At 48.5% G+C, this 26,696-nt stretch overlaps 1 protein-coding gene across 1 annotated transcript in view; it reads right to left on the minus strand.

Annotated features, from left to right (window-relative positions):
- Window positions 1-3,641: 3,641 nt before the first annotated feature.
- TGM3 (transglutaminase 3) overlaps window positions 3,642-26,696 on the minus strand; it is a 40,962-nt gene continuing 17,907 nt past the window's right edge. The window contains exons 8-13 of the mRNA XM_036009640.1: window positions 16,944-17,047; window positions 15,136-15,381; window positions 11,320-11,628; window positions 8,618-8,775; window positions 4,650-4,783; window positions 3,642-4,259 (exon numbers count right to left, since the gene is read on the minus strand). Coding sequence (XP_035865533.1) covers window positions 4,112-4,259; window positions 4,650-4,783; window positions 8,618-8,775; window positions 11,320-11,628; window positions 15,136-15,381; window positions 16,944-17,047 — 1,099 coding nt within the window. The 3' untranslated portion in view covers window positions 3,642-4,111. The remainder of the gene's footprint in view (window positions 4,260-4,649; window positions 4,784-8,617; window positions 8,776-11,319; window positions 11,629-15,135; window positions 15,382-16,943; window positions 17,048-26,696) is intronic.

Consider the following 26,696-nt stretch of genomic DNA (forward strand, 5'->3'; position numbering starts at 1 on the left):
CCACCACTGAGTTAGTGATGTCAATGCACCTGTCACCAACATGTTCCTGCTGGCCTAGTGAGTGGTGGGTGTATCCTCTGCAACCCTCAGTGGGCCATAATCCTCTGAAGGGGGTAGGGGAGCATCTCCTGGACCCTTATAGTATGTTACCTCTAGCATGCTTGTTACCAGACAGCAAGCAGCCCAGAGTGGGTCTGCCTCAGGCTGGCCTGTAATGTGTGGGTTCTTGACTCTGTGTCAGAAAGATTTCACAACACAAGTCTAGGTGATTTTGAGGATATGTTTATTAAAGCTGAGGACAGTGAAACAATGGAAGGACTTAGGGTAGAAGAAGCAACAGGAGAGAGCCTAGGTGGTGCTCTGTCTTGGCTCCTTAGAATGTGATAGGAAAGGAGAAAGCCAAGGCAGGGGCTGCTGTGAGCTCACTTGACAGTCGTAGAAGTGAGAGTCTTGGAGATAGTATCGGGGGTGAGCCCAGGAGGAGCTGCCATTGCCCACTGCCCACTGCTCCCCTGGCTGCAAGCCTTGTGGGGACCCTTAGAGACTAGGAGAAAGTACGAAGTTTCTGCCTGGGGAGGGGCCAGGGAGTGCTCCGGAGTGAGCGGCACCAGGTCTTTGTCCTGGGGGTTTATTCTCTCTCCTGCGGGTGAGAGTCTTAGGGGAGGGTCTCAGCAGGATACTCATCAGCTTTCCAGGCGTATTTAAATATTGCGGATGCATCCAAATGAGCATACAGGTGGAGGGTGGGGATAATTCTTTGGTCTGCTTTCCTGTTTAAACTTATATCTTGGGTCTGTCTGGCTCTAATGGAGTTTTTGTTATTTGTTCCCTTGACTTCTCTGTCCTTGGGTTTAGCCTGCACAACTGGCATTAATTGGGTCTCTGTCCTCTATCTCCCCAACCAGCATGATTTAAACTATGTATTCTCTGGTTAGGGAGGAGAGGGAAAAACTATTCACTCTCAAGTGTCCTTGGTTGGGGAAAATAAAATCTTGTGATTCACTGGCTGTAAGTTGTTCAGAATGTTTGGCCTTGTTTAATTTTCTTGTTTCAGTTTCCCTGTTCCACTTGCCAGGTCTTTTCCCAGCTTCTTCCTATCCCATGACAGTGAGGCCCACCCATGGCTGACACGAAGATAGACTAGGTAATGGTCTTGGGGCAGCGTTCTGTTGCAAAAGGGTGAGAACAGAAGCACACAAGGCCTCTTGAGTCTTACTTGTGTGTGTATGTGTGTGTGTGTGTGTGTGTGTGTGACTCAGCTTCACCTTTGCTGCTCCTGGCTCAAGGGTCTTCCATACTCCTCTGGGCTTTCTGCCACCATGGAGGATAGTGTCACCCTAGGCCTGCATGGTTCATGTCTTGGTGGGTCAGGGTAATGGAGACAGCTGGCTACCCCAACACCTCATCCCCTTCTTTCTATAGTCATGGAAACCCTGACTATTAGCTGGGTAAATGTCCACCAAGCTAATGACCACATTTCCCAACTTCCCTGGCTGATGTGGCCTAAGTTCTGGCCAATGGGATGTGAGCAGAAATGAAATGTATCATTTTAACTTTCAACCATCAGACTGTTCCCTTGGTGGGAAAGAAGGTGCCCATCCACTTCCTTCTTGTCGGATGGACTGTGGGCATTTTGCCTGAGCTGGAATAGCTGCCTGGAATCACCAGGTGAAACTGCCAGTGGAGGATGGCAGATTCTTGAGACACAGGCACCTGGGCTCCTGAGCTGCGTCCTGCGGCTCTTACACAAGAAAGAGTAAACGACTGGCTTGTTTAGGACCCTGGCGCATTGGGGTCCCCTGCCGTGGCACCTGAGCATATACTCTAACCAAAGCTGCCTAGGCTGGGGGTCAGCTCACAGGGCCCCTTGCCTCTCTCACTGTGCTGCAGCCTCCCACTTCCGTTCTATTAGAAATAAAGGTGGGGTTGTGGCCTCTGTCTGCTTTTTCTTTGTTTTATTGCTAAAATTTCTCAGAACCCAAGAGGGGTGGAGGAGTGTTGTTAGATATGAGACGCATGTGCCCGGGGTTGACCAGAAACTCCACGTGGCTTTTTAATGTCACACCTTCAAGTTGCCCTCGGGGGTAAAAACCCCATGGCGGGGGTCCTGCTGTTCTTGATTTTTAATCTCTTCGGACTCTGTGCTCAGCCCAGAGCCTGGCACAAAGTAGGCACGTAGGAAATGCTTGCTGACAAGGCTGATGCTTGAGAGAATTAAGGTCTCGGGTGAGGCCTTGCATGGATGGCAGGCAATGAAACCGCTGGATTTCTTTCTTTCTATCAGAAACCAGAACAGAAGTCTGTCTATTTCACCCCAATTCTCCTCGCTGGGACTGGCAAAGAGGGTCTGTGGAAGAGTGGAACACCCTGGCTGTAGGCCAAGCCCAGGGGCAAGGCCCCAAGAACGCATGCAGGCTTACTGTGCTATGGAGACTGTGAGGCTCAGCTGCATCCACACACCAGAGCTGGTGGGAGATCCTTGACACCGGGAACAAGGATAGACTCAGCTTCTTGGGCTGGCTATTGCCCAGGGCATCCTGGAAGTGGGAAGCTGGGGCCAGATCGGCTTGAGACACAGGAGGAGAGAAGGGGCTGCTGGGGCAGCCTGCTCACCCATTGTTTGGGGAGGCAAGGATGTGTGAGCTTCCCGGGGCCAGTGGATCCCATGAGAGGGAACTGGACCTCAAGCATCGTGAAGGCACCACAACTTCCAGTGCAGTAAGAGGTAATGGGGTGAACTCTGGGGCCTGACACCGAGGGGCACGTTGCCCACGTCAGGGACCATGCGGTGCAGAGATCCTGCATTTATATGCTGGCCACACAGAGGGCACTGGTGGCCATGCTGCATGAGCAATAGACCTTGGTCGTTCTCTCTAACTCCCTGTCCCCCTGCTCCAACTCTGAAGGATCAGGCAGCACATGGGGAGGGGAAGGATGCTGAGGACCGGACATTGCCTCCTCTGCCCACCTGAGTCAGGCCCCAGCAGAGCGTGGGGCAGAAGCTTTGAGTGGGATGTGAGGTGGGGCTGGTCCCTCACATTCAGGAAGTGAGGTATGATTGCCAAAACAGGATTTGTCAGCACAAGTGACAGGAAAGCTATAGGATCCGCTTGGGGTTACTTCAAGCGGCAAAGGTGGAGGAACCATCAGAGCGTGTGTGAAGGCAGAGAAGGTTCCAGTTGAGTTAGCCTGGCTGAGGCCACTGGGAGGGGCATGTTCTGTCCCTGCCTCAGGCGGCAGAGTGTGGTGTGAGGAGGGAAGAGCCCACGTGAGCAGAGGCCAGGCCACCGAAGGCACCTGCCCTGCTGAAGTGTTCCCGTGCAGACTCTGAAGTCCCTTCTCACTGTGACACTTGTAAGGGGCCCTGGAAGAAGGTGCTCAGCCAAACAGAGAGCTCTGGAAGCCGGCGTGACAAGGAGCTCCCTCCCACGGTGGCCAAATGATGGCCTAATGGGCATTGTATTAGAAAGTTTTCATAAATTGACTTCAACCATCTCCCCGGTTTTGCATCTGAGCCGCACAGAACAAACTCACTCCCCTTAAACACCGGGACCTGGAGAACAGGTCTTCCCGAGGACTCTGCCCCAGCCCCTCTCTCTTTCCCCACCACCTTCGGCAAATCAGCAGTCTCGCAGAGTCGGTGCTGTGTGATTGTGCTCTTTTTAACTTTATTTGGAGTGTAAGGATGTGAGCGCCATGACAGATGGCCAACCCTCCCCTTTTCTGTGGCCCGAGGAAGGAGCAGGAGTGTCCCAACTGCAGGCTAGGGATCAGCAAACAGTCCAGACCGTCTTCTTCCCCGTGCCCACTGAGAGAGTCGCTGGGTCAGGTGCCACGCATCCTGCCGCACTGATGGACTCGAGGGCTGGGCAGGGCCATGGGGCTCACAAAGCAGGCAGCCACAGGGAGAAACAGCCAGAGAACGTGCAAAAGTGATCAAGTCTCGGGCCAGAGTGGAGCCAGCCCAGCATGGGAGTGAGGGACGGGGTGTGCTGGAGGCTGGGCCTCCCTGTCCAGGCAGCTTTGGGGGATAAAGTGGGTTTCCCAGGCTGGACAGGCAAGCCCTGCTTGCTTCATGGTACCCAAGTTTTTATGGGGCCACCTGGGCTCTTCACTCTGCCACGTCGATGGACAGCATGGCCTTGATTGCAGGGAACTTGTTGCAGGAGAAGTCAGCGAGCAGCTGCTTGGTGCCGCTCCGGGTGGGCAGGATCTCAAAACGTACCCGGGACCGCTCCTTGGGGCGCAGGGTTGGCACACTGGTGGGGAAGGGCACAAATCAGTGTTGATGGTGAGATTCACAGACCTCAGGCTGCACAGGCTCTGTGGCCTCAAGTCCTGCTTTGGACAAGGTCACTGCTTCTTTAGCTCCCTCCAGATGCTGCCTTGGGTCACCAGGCCCCTCCAGCCCTGTGACCCATCAGCAAGGGTGCGGGGGACTCCCGATCTCCCAAATATGCTGAACCCTGAGGACCAGTTCCAAGCTCTGGTGACTGGCACCTCCCAGGAGTTCAAATCAAATGCAAATGTGTTTGTCTACTGGCAGAATCTCCAGTTTTAATACTAGAGAAGCTCTGTCTGCCCTGCTCCAGGACGTCCCCCTGCCCCCTCCTGCCACCCCACACGGACCCCTCAGGCCTGGGACTCACTCGATCTTGAGGCTGCCCAGCAGCAGACCGCTGCCCTCCACCATCAGCACGCAGTTCTTCACCGGCTCATCCAGAGGGTTGGAGAAGAGCATCTGCACATTCACGGGCTGCCGCACCTGGGCCTGGTCCAGCAACTACAGGGAGAGAGGTGGGTGGGGTCAGGGCTTGGCTGCTCATCTGACCTGACACTCAGTGAGAGCTGGGTGGGCAACTTGGTGAAGATGGGGAAGATGTCGCAGGGAATGAAGGTAGAGAGGACTGTCTGTTTAGTCCTCCAAAGTGCCAGTGACGTATCCATGCAGGGGGTTCCTAGGACATTGCTATGGCCCCCATGCCACAGACAGGACACCTGGACTCAGGCAGAGAGGGCTTTAACTTCTCTGCCAAGTTCACAGGTCCCCTTCCCAGTACATCCTGGGAAGGGCAGCCACTTCTTCCCAGGACAGCCTGGTTCCACTGCGGGCTGCTCTGAGGGTTGGGGAAGCTTTCATTCTGAACTCAGTAACAGTACTTTTCTTGAACCTCCGCTCACTGGTTCTGCTTCCCCTCCAGCCTGGAAGCCCTCTCCCTGGGAGGCTCCAGCTTGCTCGGGTCCACTCCTCTACACAGCACACCGTGCTGGGCCCCGACCTCGATCCAGGCCAATGTCCTCTGATGAAACCTGGTCTAGTGATGTCCTTGTAAGCTTCTGGAGCCTAGAATTTCCCTGCACGTCATGCTGTCATCTAGACAGGGCTCCAGCATCGCACTGTCTTTGGTCAGGGGCCAGAGAAGCCTAGGTTTCCAGCCAGAAAAGCAACCAGGATGATCTGTTCACTCCCAAACATGAAAGCTTGTGGTTCTGCCAAGAAGCAGACACAACCGGGCTTCAACTTCCTCATCGGATAAGTAAACTAGTCATTCCTTCCTGCCTTCCTCCCTGGGCTAGGAGGGAGCGGGTGAGATCATGGGTGGGAAGAAAGCATTTTGGAAATAGAAAATGAAATTGTATGGCTGGTGGATTTCTTCTCTTCCCTTGAGGATCACAACAGGGGGGTGCTTTTGTGTTTGGTTTTTCTTTTTCTTGCCACTAATCCTTATAGCGACCATTTGTATGGTAATGAGCTCCAGTTTGGGCAGATTGAACAGCCAGGGCCTCCCTGGTGCGGGAGCCTTTAGTCACTAGGCCCTGCAATGCCTACTAATCATTTGTACATAACAGAAACATTTTGGAGCCCATGATCTATACCGTAATTTCTCACATGGAACTCATTTGCGAGTATGGCATGATATGAGGGGTGAAGCATATTCTATGCCGTTGGGTTACAACAAGGCTACACAAACGGTGCCACACTTCTCACATTGATATTCAATTTGGGATCTCCATGCATTTGTTTTGCTTCTCTATTGCTGTTTACCACCCCGTCCTATTGAACCAAATCCACACACGCACCCAAGGAGAGGATAAGGGCTACCAGAAACCTGTGCCTTCTGATTGTCAGTGGTTCCTGGGTCAATGTTGGAACAATATTCAGATTTCAGGGTCTGGTTCTATATATAATGTGGGGTCCTCAGTGCTCACTGCCAATCAGCATCAGATAAGACAATGGCGTTTTACCCAAATTATTATCTTTTCATACAGATCACTCTCATGAGGTTAAAAACCTGCATCTTGCTCTGCATGCACTGTGCATTGGTTCATTCCACTGAGACAAGGCGGTGCTGATTCTCTGACAGCCAAAGTAGAGGAGAGAACGTGTTGGGAGGAAATTCACACAAAGATGCCCCAAAGAAGAAAGAGCAGATGCCTTTTAACAAGATTCAGCAAGAAAGTTCTCAGTGGCACATTTCCAGCCTGTGTGTATTCTGATTTCCTTGCTGAAGATTTTATAGTCTCCTTAAAGACAAAGCAGACGTGCTATGGAAATCCCAAAGATGGAGCACAAAAGTGTTGAATAAAAGATAATGTTATAAGAAAGGCTGAGAGTATTAAATAAGGGAATATATGGGGAAAAACCTAACTTCATTTAAACACTGATCGTTTTAACACAGTGTTTCCATAACTGAACTGGCTGCTGCCCAGCCTCGTTTCCCAGCCTCAGGAGTAGGAATCGGCATTCTGCTGCCCATCATGCCTACAGGGACTCTGGGAAGCAGGAGAGGCCTTAACATGCAGGGGACAGGCATGGACTGACAATGCAAGCTCTGTGGGTGGCGAAGAATGCCAGCCAGGAGCCAAGCGTCTCTGTTGCAGTGGACAGGGGTGTTTCTGGCTCACAAATACTGATTATCTTCCCTCAGACATTCTATCAGGGGAGACAGCGATGGGCTGGGGAGAGGAGGAGACTGCCACCAAGCAGTTGCACAAATGAAGGGATAACTTCAACCAGGACAAATGCTGTGAAGTAAAAGGACACAGGCTCACAGGCTCTGAGGGTGTTTAATAGGGGACAGGCCTAATTTAGGGGGGGTGGAATGTCAGGAAAGTCTTCCCTGAGGAAAGAATAACCTGCAAGGGAAGTAGTCTATTACCCCTGTGACAGAGTTGGAGCAAATGAGAAGCAGAGGTTAAGGGACTTACTCAGGGTCACTGCTGATAAACGGTGGGGTCTGGATGAAAGGTTACAGGCCCAGCGTCTGAACGACTTCCCTGCTCTGCTTTCCCTCAACCTGGCCGTCTAGTCACTGGCTCCCCAGCCCCTGAGGTGGGGAACCGCCCCCCTCATTCTGAAGCACAGATCAGATTAACCAGGACAGGGAAAGGGCTCCACTGTAGGCTAGCTCGTGGGAGTGGAAGCCTTGGGTCCCCGACTCTTCTGAAGTCAGGAGCCCCTGCAACTAGGGTGTGGCTTAGGGAGGGGTGGGACCAGGGCCTCCACAATCATCCAGCTCCTTCAGAAATCTGGGGCTTGGGAGGCAGATGGCATTGTGATAGAAGAGAAAAAGATACTGTCTAGACAGGTGAGGCAGATGATACACACAGCAGATGCCTGATCCGTGAGGCTGTCTATGGGACCCAGTGGAAGACCCATCTCCTCTGTCTTTGCCTGCCAGCCTCTACCCTCAGCTTTGTGTTATCTGGTTCTGGTGGCCTCCAGCCTGGGCTAGGGGGACCCAGGGGCTGGAGAAAGAGAGACAGGCTTGGAGTCAGCACCAGTATTTTTGGACCTGGCTCTGAGGAAGGGACAGAGTGATCTTAGGCGCCTCCTGAAGACCTGTAAGCTCCCATGGCCTGGGCTCGTGGGAGCGAGCCCGGGAGCAGAGCCTGGGAGCAGAGCCCGCAACCAGAAGTGGAATCAGAGGCAGCCTCATTGTCAACCACTGTGAAGGTGCTGCTGCTGGCTGCAGATGAGTCTGGATGCCTGGAAAAGGGCCCTGGCCTGGGAGCCCCAGGGCCTGAGGTCTAGCCCTGGCTCTGGTAGTTACTGGCTCTTCCCTTCTCCTCTGGGCTTTGATTTAGTCTAGTGTGAGATGGCCGAATATGGGAACATGGGATTAGGCTTCTAAGAGTCCACTATTCTGTAGCCCTGTGGTCTAGAGAGTAGACAGATGCATAGGAGTTGTGCCCATTTGTGACCCGTTCCACAAATGTGTCTGGGCACTGGGTCGTGGGCTTCCTTCAGGCAGGACCCACCCCCTGTGCCCCTCTGTGATCTCTGAGTCTGGCCTGGCCCAGAACACAGCAGATGCCCAGAGCTGAGTGGGTGTGTGAGTGAGCAGAGGAGTCCCGCCAGCCGCTCCTCAGCTGGTACCCTAGTGGGTCTAGAACTGGAACCAAAGAAGCCATGGGGCAATGTGCCCACTTCAGTTAGGGAGTGAGGATGTTAGTCTGAGCGAGATCTCTTTGATCCATCTGGCAGAGGCTGGACTCAAGCTGGGCCCTGTCCTCTGCCCCTCCCAGCAGGGAGGGACCTTCCTTGTGGTCTGCGAGGGGCTGGGGCTCGTGGGGGTTGGCTGGCTGGGGAGGCACCCCTTCACCACCCCTTTACCTCCAGGGTCAGGGTGGGGTTGTCCAGGATGACGTCCCTCTCCACCACCAGCTCGGCCTCATCGGGGGCCTGGCACACGGCCGTGGTACGGATCATGTTGTCTGCCTTCAGGTACTTCTCATACTGAGCGTATGTGATCTTCACAGGGTACTGTATTTCTGGAAGGAGAAGCCAGGGCAGCCAAGTGAGAGGGAGTGGGACTGGCTTCTGGAACCTTCAGAGCTAATGCCAAGCCGAGTCAGCATGAGCTGGCCAGGATCATCTGTAGCCCAGGGCTTGACATAGCCTGCCCTGGGCCAGGCCCTGGAGGAAACACCCCACGCGGTCCCGTGTAGACTCCAGGGACCAGGGAGAGACCAGGACTCTGGCTGGCTGGGCAGATTCCTAGGAGGATGGGCTTGAAAGGGCTGAAGCCTCCTCCACATCCAGAAAATGCCAGAGGGTGAGTTCCCTTCTAAGGGGCAGGGGAGGACCATGAAGATTAACCCATTGTGTAGTGATGACACCAGACACAATAGTAACCAACTCAATAGTAACCAACCATTGAGTAACCAATAGTAACCAATGAGGACACCAACACAATAGTAACTGGGGAGGGAAGCCAGGGATTGGCAAAACCAGCGCTCCGGATCCTCCCAGGTCATCAGAGTGTGGGATTCTATTGCGACAGCATCTGAACTGCCTCCCCACCTCTGGTCTCTCCTCCTTCCAAGTCATCCACGCACGTGAGTCAGACAAGGCTTTAGAAGAACTCCCTTGCCCCCTTCATGCCACTCCTCTTCCACATCACCTCCAAAATCTCCCTGGCTCCTCACTGAATGATGTTCAGAGCCCCCGATCTGGCCCTGCATCACTGAGTCTAACTCAATTCTCCCTTTTCTTGTGGTTCCTTCAACAAACGGGCACATTGTCACCCCCCTGCCAAAGCAGGGTTCCCTCAGATGGAAGTGCCTTCCTCAGCTTTTCTCCATTTGCCTGGCTCCTCCCCAAGCCTCAGGGCTCTCTCTGGCACCACAGGACACAGGCACCTCTCCCTCTTCTGCACTCCAGAGCACCCCTACCTCTGCCTCACACGGTCATGCTGGGGGGTTAGGGGGGGCCCTGGCACTCACCATGTCATATACCCTCTGAGGTAAGACTGTGAGGAAGAAGCTGCCCCACCTTTGCCACTAAGGTCATTTGCCCAGTCTGCCCTGGCATGGAGCTGATAGGCCCTTGCAACCAACTGGTCCAGCTCCCTCAAAACCCAACACTGAGGCTCCCTTCTGAGAAGGGAGGGGCGCTCACAGCATCACCCAGAAAGCAGGTGACAGCGGCAGGCCTCCAAGACCACTTCATCTGCCTCCTCCCCCTCCCCATGTCGCTCTGCTGCCCCTTGCAGAAGTATGTGCTTTGGGGAACCATTTCCCTCACGTGGGTGATTTTTGGCCTACAAAAATAGCTCTTCCCTTGAGCTCTGAAGGTAAACAACAGCCAGGCAGCTGCTTCTGGTGCAGGAAGATCTCTGCTAAAATTCTGTGAGAAACCAGGTTGCTAGGGGAATGCTGCCCTCTGGTAGGTGTAACAGGTCTCAGATTCTCTGCAGACAGAATTCTTTCAAGATGGGCTGTATAATTAATCAGTTTTTATTAGTTCCTTCTGTGAAGTAAATCGCCACCCCACCCTTGTTAATCTGCTTGGGAAGTTCCAACTCTTCGAGACAGCTTGAGGGATTTGGCGAATGTGGGCACACCTGCATTCTAATCCTTCCACAGAGCCAGGCTTTCTCTGCTCCATCTGCTTCCTTTTTGTCTGTGCTACCCACGAGCAAGGAGCCACTGCAACATGCCCCACGGTGTATTGCAACCCTTCTCAGGTCAAACCTGAAAAGTGATTCATTGTGGGGTGGGGTGGGGGTGGCAGCTACACATCCTAGAAAAGGAGGTTAGCATTGGGTTTAGCAGCAGGATACCTAGGCCCAAGACCCTGGCATTGCCACTTCCTAGCTACGACAATTTCTTAAGTGGCTCACAATCTCTCCAAGCATCACTTTTGGCATCCGTAAAACAGGGGTGCTGGAATCTATCATCTTTAGAAGGTCAACGAGGTAGTACGTAAAGAAGTACTCTGCATGCCGTGGGCAGTGGCATGTACCCATCAGGCAGCGATTGTCAGCCTGTTTTCATCTCATGGCACACATAATTGAATTACAAAAGATTTTGCTGTGCACCAAAAAAATATATAGTATTTTTTGCCTATCTGACCAAAAAAAATAGGTATAATTTTGATTCATTCACATCAGATAGCTATTGTTGTATTGGTTGTTGTCATTTTTTAAAAAATTTGACAATAAGGAAAAAGTGGTCAGTGTCCTTGACTAAATAGTGAGGTATTGCATGTTTTAAAAATTCTTGCTGCACACCAGTTGTGCCGCACTGGTGAAAACTGCTGCTGTAAGGGACACTGTGGTATGTCATTAATTGCCTAAGCCTCCCTCCTTCCTCTCCCAGGGTGTAAAAGAATTTGTGGTGGCAACACCCTAACTTGCACTGTTCACCATGACAGTAATTTCCAAAACCTCAAAATCCAAGGCTTAACCACAGAAGTCGTGTGCTGCTCCTTCCTTAGACAACTGAGTCAGTTCCAGTAGGAACTCTCCAACCCCTGCAGAACATCAGTGACCTTGGGTACACGGTGCCTCAACAGCCTATATGATGAGTTACCTTCTTCAGGGTCCAGAGACAGTGTGATGGAGTCCTTCCACACCTCGTGGACGAGTGTGCCATTGTAGACGATGGTCCAGGCAGTCATGTTCACCGTGACTGTCTTCATGTCACTTGTCAGATTTTTGAGCATCAGGGCCAGGTTGACTTCTTTGCCCACTGCCAGTATGCCATTGACCTTGAATACCCCAGAGATGCTGGGCTCCCGTTCCTCTCTTCCGGCCTCGGATGCAGACGTTGGGCCGAATGTGCTGTTAGGTTTAAGCTTCCCCATTGCCTTGTCAAACACGTCTCTTTCCTGCTTGGAGCCTGTGGGGGAGGGGAGACAGAATCATCTCAGAAAAGCGGTGGCAACCTGGACAAAGGACAGGGCCTGTCTGGACAGCTGGCCTGGGACTAATACTGGTCAGTATTACTGGTTCTGAGGCTGCACAGAAATTCTGATCCCAGCAAATGGTCGGCCTCCCCTTGTCTCCTTTCATCCTCCTTAACGTGAGGCTCACAGACCAGCTGGTCTACGGCACTTTTCCAATCGGCCTAAATTTCCAGGGAGCTGTAGGAAAAGCTCTATTCAGCAACTGTGTAAAATTACTGTAAGACCTGGTATTTTGCTTAGGTCAATTAAGTTAGATTTCTTTCTTTTTCTTTTTTCTGATAGAAATTCCCTTGTAAGACTTAAAGAACAAATAGATAATTTAAACATAAACAAAAGCTGAGCTGAAAAGGTCAGAATGAGTTCATACATTAAAAAATGTTATGATTTAGAATGGACTTCATTAAATTTCTTTTCAAATCACTAATCCATGTCGTTCTGCTTTGTCTCTAAAGGTGCTTTAAGAGCTGAAGAGTGGCACTTTTGTCCCTGCCAGCTGACAAGAACTTCCCATGGTTGGTATGGCTCCAGGTCATAACTAGTTCAAGTTGCCGAGAAAGTTCAGGTTTCAAAAACACAAAGGCCAGGTTTTATGACCCTGAGTCCGATTGTGGGTCCTGTGTGGACAGCCCCAGGAGAATGGTTATGCTGTACATTAAAGACCATGGCTGCTGGATGCTAAGAGCTGAGTAACCAACTCCAAGTGTCTCAGCCAGCGTTGACCACTTAGTTCACATAAGGCTCTTTGCCTTGACCTGTAGATAGATCCACTAGCAGTGAGAAGGTATTGACCTTCCAGGAACACAGAACACGAACAGAGATACACAAAGAATCACCATGTTTAGCCCTGCCTGGTGTGGCTGAGTGGATTGAATGGATTGAGAACCAAAGGGTTGCCAGTTTGATTCCCAGTCAGGGCACATGCCTGGGTTGTAGGCCAGGTCCCTAGTAGGGATGTGCAAGAGGCAACCACAAATTGATGTTTCTCTCCCTCTCTTCCCCTCTAAAAATAAAATAAATCTCTTTAAAAAATGAATTTCCATGTTTATACCCGCAGACCGTATTTTTGGTCCCTACCTTCCCCAACAAACAGGTGAATTTTTTAAGACACTAGGTGACTTATTATAAGTACTTTACAACTTAACAAGTTCTTGCCCATAAGTTATGTGTAACAACTGGCTGAGATTTCAGAGGTCAACTCATCAAAGCCCACCATGTTAGAATTAAGGCCCTAAGAGGGAAAGCGACTGGCCCACGCACATAGTCTAACTTGGGGACTAGAGACAGAGAGGGGGCCAGTCCTCAGGATGCATAGTCCAGGGTTCCTCTCACACATCCTACTGAAAAGGAGGCAGGCAGCCAGATTACCCAAGCTGATAGCTCCTGGTGGGCTGGGTTCCTTTTGCTGCCTCCCCACTGTTTAGCCAAGCTGTAAGTCCACACCCAGGGCTGATGTCTGCACAGGGAACTGAGCCTTCTGTGCCCAGGACCTTGAAGCAGGCATGTTTGTACAATGAGGCTCAAAGCCTAGATACCTATATAGGTCACCTGCTGGGCTTACTCAAGACTAAGCTTCCTGCTACTGTTTTCTCCCTTGGTGTTGCTATTGCACAAATGCTTAGCAAGTCATTTTATGAGCTTTTCCTCCTCGGGGCCCTCAGGGACAAACTGGCATCACGAGGTAAGGAGAACTGGGCAACAACTGGCAGGACGATGAACTCTGCTGTCCCAAAGGGGCTGAGGCGTTGCCAGGAATCCTGCAGGTGTTCCCCCAACCTAGCCACAACTGGCCCCATTCCATTGCTTAGGAGGCTTCCCTGGGACAGCCAGAGCACACGAGATGTGACAGTAAGATAAGGCACCCCATTGAATTATATACCCATGTAAGTGAGTAGTACACTTCAAAAGTCATTATTCCAATGAGGCTGCAGATGTTTAAGCTGTAAAAATCACCACTATTTATTAAGTCCTCACTCTGTGCCAGGCACTCCACTTGGCACTTCATGGACACCAGCTCATTTATACTGAAGACAGGCATTGTTACTCTCATTTCATGAGAGAGGAAAGGAGGGATTGGGGACCCTAAGAATTCTGCGCAGTTCTAAGTGTTTGGGCTGGGGCTCACTTCCTGCCCTGGATGATGTGTTCTCTGGCCTCTCCACTTGTTTCGACACCATGACATTGTTGAAAACGCTCATCCTACATCCGCCTTCCCCTGGCCTGTGAGTTCTGCGAGAGCAGGGGCCCCATCTGGTTGATCTTTGTTGCCTCCCTAGAGCTGAGCACAGAGCATGCACTTGGGGAGGTCTCAGTCAGTCCATGTTTATTAACTGAGAGAAGGGCCATCTGACACCAACAGACAATGACCAGCAGAGACAGATGGGGCCAAATTAAGGCCACAATTTCATTGCCCTAGACTCATGCTTCAAAATGCTCAGAGGGGTCATCCACTTGAACTTGAAGTCAGACCCTGTCTCCTGTGCTGTTTTCCTTTTATGAAAACTGAAGCCATCACAACAGCCAGCAGTTGCAGAGTTTGAAGGTTTACTTTAGGATGTACTATGGGCATCTTTACAAGAGCACCTTTCTTGACCCTCAGAGCCAACTGTGAGGGTCCACTGAAGCAACTATTTCAAAGCATTTTAGGGGAAGAGCAATGTTGGCTCCATTAAGGAGTGACTGTGGCCTGCAAGAGCAAGCATTAATTTGCTCTTGGCTATTTCTAAAAATGAACATCACTTTCAAATGTAGACCTTTTGGCACTACTGAGAACCCCCAAGAGACAGGCTGTTGACTCTGACAGCAATTTCCAAAATAGAGCAACAAATGGCATTTGAGTTAAAGGGGGCCTCCTAGCAACTAGTCCTCCCAATGACTTTGAGGGGACAGCATGCCTGTGGATGCTAAGATTTCAGGGACCTGGGCATTCTCACAATGCCGTCCCACCTCCTCCGACTTCTTGGGAGGCTCTGAAGTGTACATAGCACAGCCCCAAGGCCTTGGGCTCTTTGTCTTTTTCTTTGTTCAGATCCTAGTTCCTGCCTGTGTGTCTTGGAGCTAGGGGAGTGGGCTGATTGAACAATCTCTCCTAAAGCCCTTGAGAGCTTCCCATGGCAGCCATGGCTTTCCCTGTGCTGTTCAACCACCACGTTGTCACCCTGTTTGTGCAATTGGCAAAGAGACATGGCTGGAGATGAGCTGAAATGAGAGCTGCCTGTGCCCTGTGGCAAACTTCTGCTGGCGCCAGTCTGCCCACGATAGTTCTGTCCCATTGGAAACAGTCTGGGGAACTGGGTGTTTGGTGCCAGGGAGCAGTCTTACCATTCAGGCCAAACTGGCTGAGAAAGTGGGAGGAGCATGTGGCATTTTCTCTTCCCCACCCTAAAAGCTGCCTTCCTGTCATCAAGCCCTGAGTGGCACAGCACCACCAGCGCCCATCCTACCTTCTGGGTACTTGTACTTCTCCGTGACGTCCATGCGTGAGTAGCTGCCTACCGCCTTGGTGCTGATGTACCGGCCAATGGTGTGAGTGTCCGAGGAAGTCTGCTTCGAGCTGTTACGGCTGGCGTCGTAGATCCAGGTGATGCGGTCGGCATTAACCTCCGCAAAGACGAAGGGCATGTCGAAGTCCAGGTGCACATCACCCTCTCGGATACCGCTAACTGAAGCAGGGCCGCACTGGAACACCCCTAGTGGCCAAGGTGGAGAGGTTGGATGCAAGCCAAAGCCAGGCACATCTGCAACAGCCCACCCAGGGCCTGCTCCTCTGGGGACCATCCAGAACCACCCAACTCCCCTGCCTCTACCCTGCCAAACTCCCTCAGCCTTGACAGCCTGCCCCCCTCATTTGGCACTCAGCACAGACCCTCCCAGGCCATCATTCTATTCTGCAATGGTGCCCTTGTCAGACTCCACCAATCCTGCATTCTGTGGGTGCGTAATTCATTTTGACCCACTGCCCTTGGTCTTGCTGTCTTGCTTTCAGGGTTGCCTCTTTTCTACATCTGGAAATCATTCTTCCCAAATATTTGCCCCTCTGTTTCTGGAAGACTTCCCTGAACGCTCAGCCGACAGGGGTCTCTTGCTCCTCTGAGCTCCCAAGCCCTGACCATCACCTCCCTTCTCTAGCACTCAGCATAGATAGCTCTGATTGATGATAGATAGATGGATAGATAGATAGATAGATAGATATCCTAGATAGAGAATAGATAGATGGGTGGGTGCATAGGCAGGTAGGTAGACAGGTAGATGGATAAGTATGTAGGTAGATAGATAATAAATAGATGGCTATAAATTAGAGATAGATATATAGTTTCATTCTTGATATGCCCACCTGGCAAAAAAGCAAGGTGCAGCAGAATAGAAAGAAGAGCATTATCCCATTTGTGGCTACAAAACACATAAAAAAGATACACAACTTTGATGTGCTTAGAACGGTCACCTTCAACTGTTTTTTGCTTTTAAATCATGACCTCTAGAAATAGATTGTAGATCTTGGCATATATATGAGCCTGAAACAAAAGTTTCACAGGACAATACTTACTATGTCCAGGGCACCCTGAGATTTTCTTTTTATTTCCTTCTACCCACCCTTTCACAGGCCAACCTCTTTCATGTCTGACAATGATGGTCGCACCCCATGAACTTGATTTTATGACCACTCATGGGTTGCAGCGAGGAGTTGAACAACAGTGGTCCAGAAACAATCTGGAGGATCACTGCTCCCCCCTGCTCCCCCCCCCCCCTCATCTAATCACATTCACTGCTTCCGGTACAGCAGGAGTGGTTGAGGGACTTATTTTTCATTGTTAGGACCTTTGAGAGTGGCTTGAAAGTTTTTTTGACCACATGCACATATTACTTCTATAATTAACTATTTTTTAAGTTTGAAAGAAACAACTGAAAAGGAAGGTAACAGATAAGCTCGTGCTAAGAGGGACAGACGGCCAGAGGCGGAGCAGGCAAATCACTGTTGGCACAGGGACGGCTTCTTTCCCCTGCTGCCTGGCAGGTGCCAGGGCCTCCGCAGCACGGGTGGCAGCATGTGGGCACAGGGAAGGCACTCAGTTCAATAGCAGGAGGGGAAATCTACTTTGAAAATATTTTGTTTTAATTCCATTGTGCCTTCCAGAGATGGAGAGGACTGGGGTGACTTCCCTGTGCCACTGTCCACTACTGTAAAGAACTGAGAGGCTGTGACTTAGGGCCAGACCCAGAGAAGGTGGTCATCAGTGGGCCAGTAGGGTGTTACCTTGGCTCCTCTCTTGGGGGGTGGAGTCCAGAACCTGCCATCCACTGTAGGAGGAGCCCAGGTCATTCCGCATAAACCAGGCTTCATTCCAGACGTGGAAGTTCCTGCAGATAGAACCAGAGACTGCACAGCTTGCCCAAGGCCACACAGCAGGTGAATGGCAAAAACCACCTCTCTAATCTGACCATGCAGGGACCTAACACTCATCAAGTGAGTTCACCCTGGGCCAGCTGTTGTGGTAAATCTTGGTGAGCATCGACTCACTTACCTTATCATAGCACTGTGAAATGGGTAGCTTTTGTGCCTGTCTCATAAAGTGGAAACAGGCTCAGAGGAGTTAAGCAGCTAACAGTGACAGAATCAGTGTGGACAAGGCATGCCTAATTCCAAAACCTAAGTCCTTGACCACCATGCTCTCCTGCCTTTCTGAGGAGCAGAGCAGACCTAGGTCTGAGCCAGTGAACCAGAAGGTAAGCCCACAGAGCTTACCCTTGTGTTTAGGGCATGCCATTATATTCTGTACTGGCTGAGAATGAGTGGGGCTGCAGGGAAAGTGACATGTCTGGTTAGGAGCCACGAAGCCTTTGGGTTGAGATCTGGACTGAAGAATGACCAGTCCTGAAATGTTCTTCATCAATGGCATCTCAGTTGCTATGTCTCAGTCACTGGTCCCCTCTCTCAGCAGATATACCCAATTAGCTGAAGTCTTGTTCATTCTTGATTTTGCCCTCTTCTCTCCTCTCCAGTCCCCCAGCAATGACATTAATATTGGCTTTGGCAGTTCGAGGTTCAACTAGAAGAAAATGTAAGTCTGACGTACATCCAAGTTCTATCCAACTAAAAAAAAAGCACTTTTTTTAATGCTCACGTGATGGAGAAGATAGTTTTAAGCAAAGAACCAACTTCAGAAACCATTAAAGAAAAACTAACTCATTTGATTAAATAAAACATCAAACTTGCATATACCAAACAAACAAGCAAATAAGCAAGCTCTGGTTCTGTTTCTAACATGGAGGAGTAAGTTCACAACAGATAGTCTCCTCTGCAGATAACAATTAACTGAAAAAATTCAAAAGACAACACTCTGAGAATGAACAAAGTAGGAGGATTTTGGAAGGGAGTCAAAACCTGCAGGAAAGTGGATAGCATGGGCTGAGTTGCACTTTTGGTGACTTTGCACTAAGACTGGCCAGAGTTGGGGTAAATGCAGGGCAGTATAAACTCCAATAGACAGCCCACCTCTTTCTGACCTGAAGAAACAGAGCCTGGGCTAACCAAGTTCGCTAGAGAGTGTGGAGGAAGTCCTAGAAAGGCAAGAATTGGAGAAAGGGAAGCCCTAATTTGTATATAAACTCTGCCTAAGCTGCTGGGTGACCTCTTAGCCATGTGTGCATGAGGCCGACTACAAGCAGTCCAGCTGAAGACAAAAGTACACCGAGACTTGAGTTGCTGCTCACCGCAGGTGAGACAGAGTTTGCAGTTTGACTCTACCCCAGGGAGACTGCTAAGACAAAATATCAGAACGCAGGCATACCCAATGTGTGGGGTACAATCCCAAATTACTCAGCATACAAAGAATTAGAAAAACATGACTTATCCTCAAGGGAAAATGCAATCAACAGTGGTTACTCCTTGTATAATCCAGACATTGGAATTATTGGATAAGGACTTCAAAGAAGCTATTATAAATATGCTCACTGAAATAGAGGAAAACATGAGGATAACAAATGAAGAGAGGAATTCTTGGCAGAAGCTGTTTTTAAAAAGAACCAAATAGAAGATTTTAACTGGAAAATAATTAACATCTGAAATTAAATAATTCCATGGATGGGCTTATTAGCAGAATAGGGATGACGGAGGAAAGAGACTGTAAACTTAAACCCAGAGCACTAGAAATTATTCAATGTGAAGAAGAGATAGAAAACAATGGAAAAAGTCAATAAAGTGAGGAAAATACATGCAACATATATGGTAGACAAAGATTTACTATCATTGATATTAAAAAGTGCTTACGAATCAGCCCTGGCTGGTGTGGCTCAGTGGATTGAGTGCCACCCTGTGAACCAAAGGGTTGCCAGTTTGATTCCCAGTCAGGGCACATGCCTGGGTTGTGGGCCAGGTCCCCAGTGGGGGCACGTGAAAGGCAACCACACATTGCTGTTTCTCTCCTTCTCTTACTCCCTCCCTTCCCCTCTCTCTAAAAATAAATAAATAAAATCTTTTTAAAAAAGTGAAGTGCTTACAAATCAATAAGAAAAATACACAAAATAAAAGGTCAAACATGCCAATAATGGCCAAAGAGCAGGTGATTTTCATAAGAAATATCAATGATCACTGAATATGTGAAATACTTTTAACCTCGCTACCATTGAAAGAAAATTAAAATGACACCGGGATACCATTACACCTATTAGACTAATAAGGATGAAAGCATCGGATGATACACATTTGTTCTGTGGGAGAAACCAGCATGGCCGCTAACTGCTGGTGGGAGTTTAAATTGGTCTGACATTTGCAGAGGGCAAGTTGGCAGTGAATATGAGAAACCTTTAAAAATCTGTAGCTGTGATGAGCCAGTAATTCCACTTCTAGGAATTTCTCCTATTAAAAAGTCTCGTGAGTGCACCTAGATGTACATGGAGAGACGTTCACTGAAGCATTGTGGGTAACAGCAGAAATAATGGAGGAAAAGTTCATCAAGAAGGGAATGGTCAGGTAAACTGGGGCACAGCCATGCAACCGAATGTCCCAGAGCCGTCCAAAAGAATAAGCAAAACCAATCTAGCACTTATGGGGAGAGATGCCTAAAGTACATATAAGCTTATCAAAATGTATACAAATATGCTGAACCTATTTGGATTTAGAAAATTGTACATTAAAAAATCAGCCCAAGTTAGTCCCCAATAATTCTGTTATCTTAGATAACCACATTTTAAATTACAGTTTGGTGTACATATTGTGTATATGAACAGAAACTGGTGCACATTAAACTATGTTTTCCATGATTTATTTTTGTAATGTTTTCAGTTTCTATAATGAGAATTATTTATTACTTCCATAACTACAAAATAAGTGAATATTTAAACATGTGTATATTATAGAAGCACTAATAGCTAATATAGTACATGTCAACACACAAAGTTATTAAGTATTCTAATTGCCCCATATATATTGACTCACTCAATCTTCACAATGCTCCTAGGAGACAGGAATAATTATCGCCCCTGCCGACAGTTCTGAAGGCTGGGGCACAGAGCAGTTAAGTGTTCCTGGTCTCCCAGAGAGGAAATGGGGGGAGTGGGATTTGAGTCCAGGCAGAAGGGCTGTAGGGTCCCTGCTTTCACCTACCACGCCATGCTGCCTCTCTAAATTTTTTACTCCTTTCTATTGAATTTATTGGGGTGACACTGGTTAACAAAATTATACAGGTTCAGGTGCACCGTTCCACAACACATCATCTGTACACTGTATTGTGTGTTCACCACCCCAAGTCAAATCTCTGTCTATCACCATGTATCCCCTCCCATCCCCTCCTCCACCCCCCTTCCCCCCTCCCCCTGGCAATCACCACATGGCTGTCCGTGTCCATGGGTTTTTTCTCCTTTTTCCTTTTTTGTTCAGTCCTTTCATTCCCCAGCCCTCTAACCTCCATTTTTATTTATTAACATAGAGATATATAAAAAATTATAAAAGATAAAATAGACAGCTCAACTTGATCCTATTCAGGTAATTAAAACTCAACACACACATCTCATGTGTGTGAATATAAACAGAACACAATGTCTAGAAGGATCTATTTCAAATGTTCTTAGGACTGTTCTCTGGGTAGTTATGTCACTAATGACTCTTCTTGTTTGTTTATTTTTATTATTGCACTATCAGGAAAAGTTGTTTTCATTTTGCATGTTCTAAGAGGCTTCCTGTGTGGACCCGAGGACATGAGTGCACAGGGCGTTCCCCACTGTACAGTTTTCAGGAGCTGAAGGTTCTCCTCAAGCACTGACCACATGCAGTGTGACACTGCTACATCTTTCAGGGAAAAGGGAACTAAAAAGTCAGCTCCAAAACAAGGCACAAAGGGATAAGGCCATAAGAAGTGAACAAACAGATAATTAAAAATAATACCAACCGATGATATGAGTGGGAAGTAAGAATATCCTTATTCATGATCATAATGAAACATAAGTTATAATAATCTTTCTGGAAGGCAACAGCCATAGATGTCAGAAGCCTTTAAAATGCCCATTCTGAGTCTAATCACAGACATGCTCAACACTTACATATAAGAATGTTCATAGCAGTGGTATTTACAATAGTCAAGTGCTGGAAACAGCCTAAGGGCCCATGAGTAAATGAGTGGATCAAAACACCGTGGTACATTTACACAATGGAATACTACACAGCAGAAAGAGCGAAAGAACTTCTATCTTTCCTGACAGCATGGATGGAACTGGAGAGCATTATACTAAGTGAAATAAGCCAAGTGGTGTAAGAGAAATACTATATGATCTCACCTATAAGTAGAACCTAAGCAACAAATCAAACAAGCGAGCAAAATGGAACCAGAGACTTGGAAATAAAGAACAAACTGACAATGACCAGAGGGCAGGAGGGGGTGGTTAATGCGGGAAAGAAGGGGAAGGGTCAAGTCAAGGAACATGTATAAAGGACCTATAGACAAAGACAACAGGGGGGATGATTGAGAATGGAACGTGGAGGGTGGGTAGGGCAGGGTAGAATAAGGGAGGGGGGAATGGGGACAACTATAATTGAAAAACAATAAAAAATTCTTGTTTCTTAAATTAAAAAAAAAAGAATGCCCACTACTGTGTTCTTTATAATAGGTAAAAAGGGAAACAGATAGGTACCATAGAGAATGGGAAATAGGTAGCAGTGGGGAAGGTGATATGGTTCAACCATTCAACAGAATATGATACATTTAAGTATTATTTTTGAAGATTATTTACTAGCAGATGGAACATGCTCATAATATAATGTTTAGTCAAAAACACGTGATTTAAAACTGTGACCCTGGCCAGGTGGCTCAGCTGGTTGGAGCGTCACCTGGTACACAAAAATGTTGTGGGTTCAATTCCCAGTCAGGGCACATACTTAGGTTGTGGGTTGATTGCCAGTTGGGGCTCATACAGGAGGCACTTGATTAATATTTCTCTCTCAAATCAATGTTTGTCTCTCTCTCTCTCCCTTCCTCTCTCTCTAAGATCAATGAAAATATCCTTGGGTGGCAATTAAAAAAATAATAATAATAAAAAATGAAAAAAAGTATGAAGTGTTGGGTTTCCAACTGTGGCAAAAGTAGGATGTACCTATCAATGCTTTGTCTTGTGCCCATGCGGCGTAGACCGTGTAACCCCAATTCTATAAAAAGCACACAGAGAAAAGATTGGGTAGAAAATGATCAAATAGTAAAAGTATGTTAAAAATCAGATTACAGAGGATTTATATATCCTGAAAGTTCCTGTAGTTGTGAAAAAGTCATCACAAAAAATGATCTCTAGGGAGACCCACAAAACGTCATTTTGAATGGCCCTTTAAGGTCAGTGAGATTTCACCCAGGCCGGCGGAGGAAGCAAGAGAGGGGTGAGAAAGCAGTAACAGCGCCCAGTTTCTTGTTCCTTTTCTGCCTGGCAGAGAACCCTACAGGAAGGGCGGGTTGGTAAAAAAATGGCTCAGTAGCAGTTTTAATACTTATTTGCAAGGTGGGAATTTGAGGCAGAGCAGATAACAAACACATCCTGGTTCCTCCCTGGCTCAGAAGCCAGCACTTTACTCCCACTTCTTTGCGATGTGTGTGCCTTTCAAAGGCCCCAGGGCACCGCCATAGAAACCCTGGTTTGTCTCTGTGTGGGCCACACTCCCAGGCTTGGCCTCCGTTCCTCTCTTGAGGGGTTTTAGTATCAGGAGCTCAGGACAAGGACAGGCGGCCAGTGTCAGAACTACCGGAGGACTGATTGAAAGATGTGTTCCTGACCCTTCTCTCTCCCTCCACCCAAGTCAATTCTAATGAAATCTTTGGAGTTCATAGACCAATGTTCTTAGAGACAGAAACCTAGTTACGCTCACCTTTGAATTTACAGGGTTAGGAAACCAGGTCTAGAAAGTGACCCCAAGTCCCTCCCCTCCCCACTGGTAAGTGCCTATTTGTCCTTCCAAATGTAGTTGAGATTTTGCCTCCTCCAAACACTCTTTTTTGGACATGCCTAGAGAGTGCCAACCATACCTCTGTGCTATCTATAAATCTTACAATAACTCAATTATTTGGCTTTTTTTACTCCAAAATCTCCAATCTTCTCATGCAGCTATGAATTTTCCAGCATGGTCCCTGGGTGTCACTGCTCCTGGTACCCAGTGCCCAGGGCAGCGAGGAACCTGCCCCCTGGTCTGGCACACAGTAAGTGCTTAGTCATGTTTTCTGAGTTGAATTGCTTTGGGGCTGGGGCCGCTCTGGGAGCCTAGGTTTCCTTGCCGCGGATCTGAGTGAGGTGCTCTAGGTAAGCTGGGAATGGTTAAGTGATAGTGGAACTGGTAGCCCTGGAGAGACTGCATTAGGAGCCAGGGGCTCGGGCTGATGGGAGGGGTGCCAGCTCTTCTCCAGAACTGGCCAACTCCACCTCCCTGATGACAGGGCAGGGCAATCCCATGTGCCTTCCACCCTGGAGCTCTATGGAGTCCACAGACAGAGGAATCAAGTCAAATAAATTAAGAAAGCAAGTCCGAAATGTCAAAATAAAGATAACCTTGGCCGGACTGTTCCAGATCTCTTGGTTTCTGAGCAGGCCCCAGAGAGACCCTGTGCAGTGGTCCCGAAGGGAACCGTACACAAGAGCAACCCAAACACACTCCCTACAAAGCGTCCATGCTCTCAAGGAGCGGATACTGCAGAACCTGGTGCCTCTTAAGCCAAACCAGTGTTGTGAGCAGAATGGCTTAGAAGAATATGAATTAAAGAAGGATCTGAAAGACATTGCTGAGATCCCCTGACCTAGCCCTTCAGTTCACAGACGAGAAGTAAAGGTACAGAAAAGTTAAGGAACTTACGTGGAGTCATACTCTAATCTAGAGTGCTTACATGTCTCCACTGTTTACTCTCGCCACAGATCTGAGCCTTCTCTCCGGGCCTTTGTTTTCTCATTTATGAAGCGAGAGGGTCTCTCTAAGGTCCCTTCCAGTCCTCATGTTCTTTGACTCGGGAGAGTCTTGTTGAAAGAGTCCTGTGCTCCTGTGCTCCACTCCTAGCTTGGACACTAATACACGGTTTGACTTTGGGCGAGTCATTTCCCTACACTGAACTCCTGAGACAGGGTTTAGCCTTACAGGGAGGTGGCATTTGCTGCCCAAGTACACCCCGAGAACCCAGCTTTCCCATCTGCATGGGTCGGGCAGACGCAGCCTAACCAGAGCCCCAGCTGGTGCCCCGTCAACCCTTCTGATGTCAGATTTCTCAAACATCAGCCAGGAGTAATAATAAAAATATTGTCTGGAAAAAAGAAGAAGATATTGTCTGGCATGTCTCTAGCACTCCAGAGTTTACAAAGCCACCTGGGTTCAAAGTCCAGCCTCACCACTCTCTAGTTACATGCCCCTGGGTAAGCGAGTTTCCTCAAGTGTGAAACAGGGATGGTCATTCTGGTGCCTGCCTCATCATCTCTGAAGAGTAAACATAAGCACCTAGAAAAGTACCTGGCACACAACAATTGCTCAATGAATTATTACTTACTGCTGTTACTATTATTAATTACTTTCAGATGCACAATCTCAATTCTGGCACTCGAATACTTCAGGAAAATTTGGACTAGTTTCTAAATCTTTCAACATTTGCAACATACAGAGACTCAGATCAAAGTTTTCCTGTCCAAACCCAAACTGTCCTTATAATAATAGGTTAGTGATTTCACTCCAGGCAGAAAATGGCTCATGGTTTAACACCCCCACCCTGGGTGGGATCCATGTACAGGGGAGAAGAGAGCTCCCTTGGGAGGGGCAGCTCTCCTACAAAAAATAGGGTGCGCCAAAGTGACAGAGAATCAGAAGACGAAAGCCGGTAGAAACCTGAAGTGAACATCTAGTCTTAGGCCAACCAAGTTCAATGATGGAGAGACTTGGGACCCGAAGGATGAGGCGGCTTCCATAAGTGCTAGAGCAGGATGGTGGTGGGGTTGGAACTAGGACTCAGGACTGCCTGTCCTCAGACCATCCAGCGCTGGTTCCCCACTCACAGCCAGTAGGAAGAGGGGTGGGAGGAGCAGCAGTACCCCCTGCTTTCTGAGGGGGGTTCAGAAAAGGCTGCTGGGTCTTGGGAAGGGGAGGGGTGATGAGACTCCCAGCAAAAGTCAGAGCTTTTGTGCCTGTTTTCTTCCAATGAGACACACACACACACACACACACACACACACACACACACACACGGAAGAAAGAAAAAGAAGAAAGATGGTAGAAACACCCTGGAAGTGGAAGGTCTCCATGGGACCATACTTCTCCGTGGTGACTGTATTTGGAATGAATTACGAAGCCGATGGGAGGCGGCAGCATCAAACAGTGATCAAGAGATCTGGGTTCCAACTCCAAGTTCAGTTCAGAAGCCCCGCCTTCCTGCTCCCTAGAAGCCTTTTGGTGACTCCCTCCCTGAGCTGTTGCACTGTCTGAGTCACTCACCGGGTGCTCCACACACCACCCCAGTCCTCAGTCAGCCTCTATGCCGATTAAGGCTTCCCCACGCCCTGGTCCCTATCAGCACCAGAAATGCTTTCAGGAGAGGGACTGAGTCTTAAGCTTTCCCGTCACTGAAGTTCCTAGTGTGCAGGGCAATCACAGAAGGATTATGCCAAAAGGAACCCCCTGTCCTGCCACCAAACGGTCACCTTCTTGGAGCAGTCATCTCCTTTAGTGAAGGAAACCAGGGCCAGGAGTGGCATTGCCCCAACAATCAGAACTGGTTGCAGTGGGATTTTGGACAAAACGACAAGCAAAAAGCCAAGAGGAAAAGATATCTGTTTAAGAGAAGCTGGAGAACAACCCCTTGCCACAAGTAGCAATGCCATTGGAGAGAAAGCTGTGCATGTGCAGATCCAGAGAGAGCACCCTAAAAATAAGCTTTGACCCATGTGACCTTGGGGGAATTACACAAGCCTCACTCTCCTTCGGAGCGGCTTGTATCATGCACTTCCATTGTTGGCTCAGGGTTGTTGTTTGTTTTAACAGCGTTTTGCACTAATTTTTATTTTCCTTGGACTATTCCATTACTTACACTGAGCACACTTCAGAAAATTTAGATGTACTTATTCTGGGGATAACAAGTAATAAAGAACATTTTGTACAGACTATCTCAAAGTTGAACATGTGGGAATAAGACAGCATCTGCCATCAGGTTACCGACTAGATCTATGCATGTGACTGTGTGTGTGTGTTTCTTTTGAAATGGATGAAAACAATGGATTGCTGACATACATGTGTTCTTTCTATATAGACACATAGGTATCCGGGTGAGCATGCAGATAGACATAATTATTTTCAGTTGCCATATGGTAATTGGCATGTGGTATAACCTTGAAGAGCTGAAACACTATTTCATGTACATATACTGCTACATGAAGTTACATGTATATGCATACACGTTCTATGTAACTTCCAGCTCACATGTATTATACATGCTATATGCATATGTGTGTGTAGACACATGTGCACATGGTCTATTTATGGTTGGAAACATACATGCCCTTATACATATAAAGCTTC

Source organism: Phyllostomus discolor, chromosome 9 (genome assembly GCF_004126475.2).
Source record: "Phyllostomus discolor isolate MPI-MPIP mPhyDis1 chromosome 9, mPhyDis1.pri.v3, whole genome shotgun sequence".
Lineage (NCBI taxonomy): Eukaryota > Metazoa > Chordata > Mammalia > Chiroptera > Phyllostomidae > Phyllostomus > Phyllostomus discolor.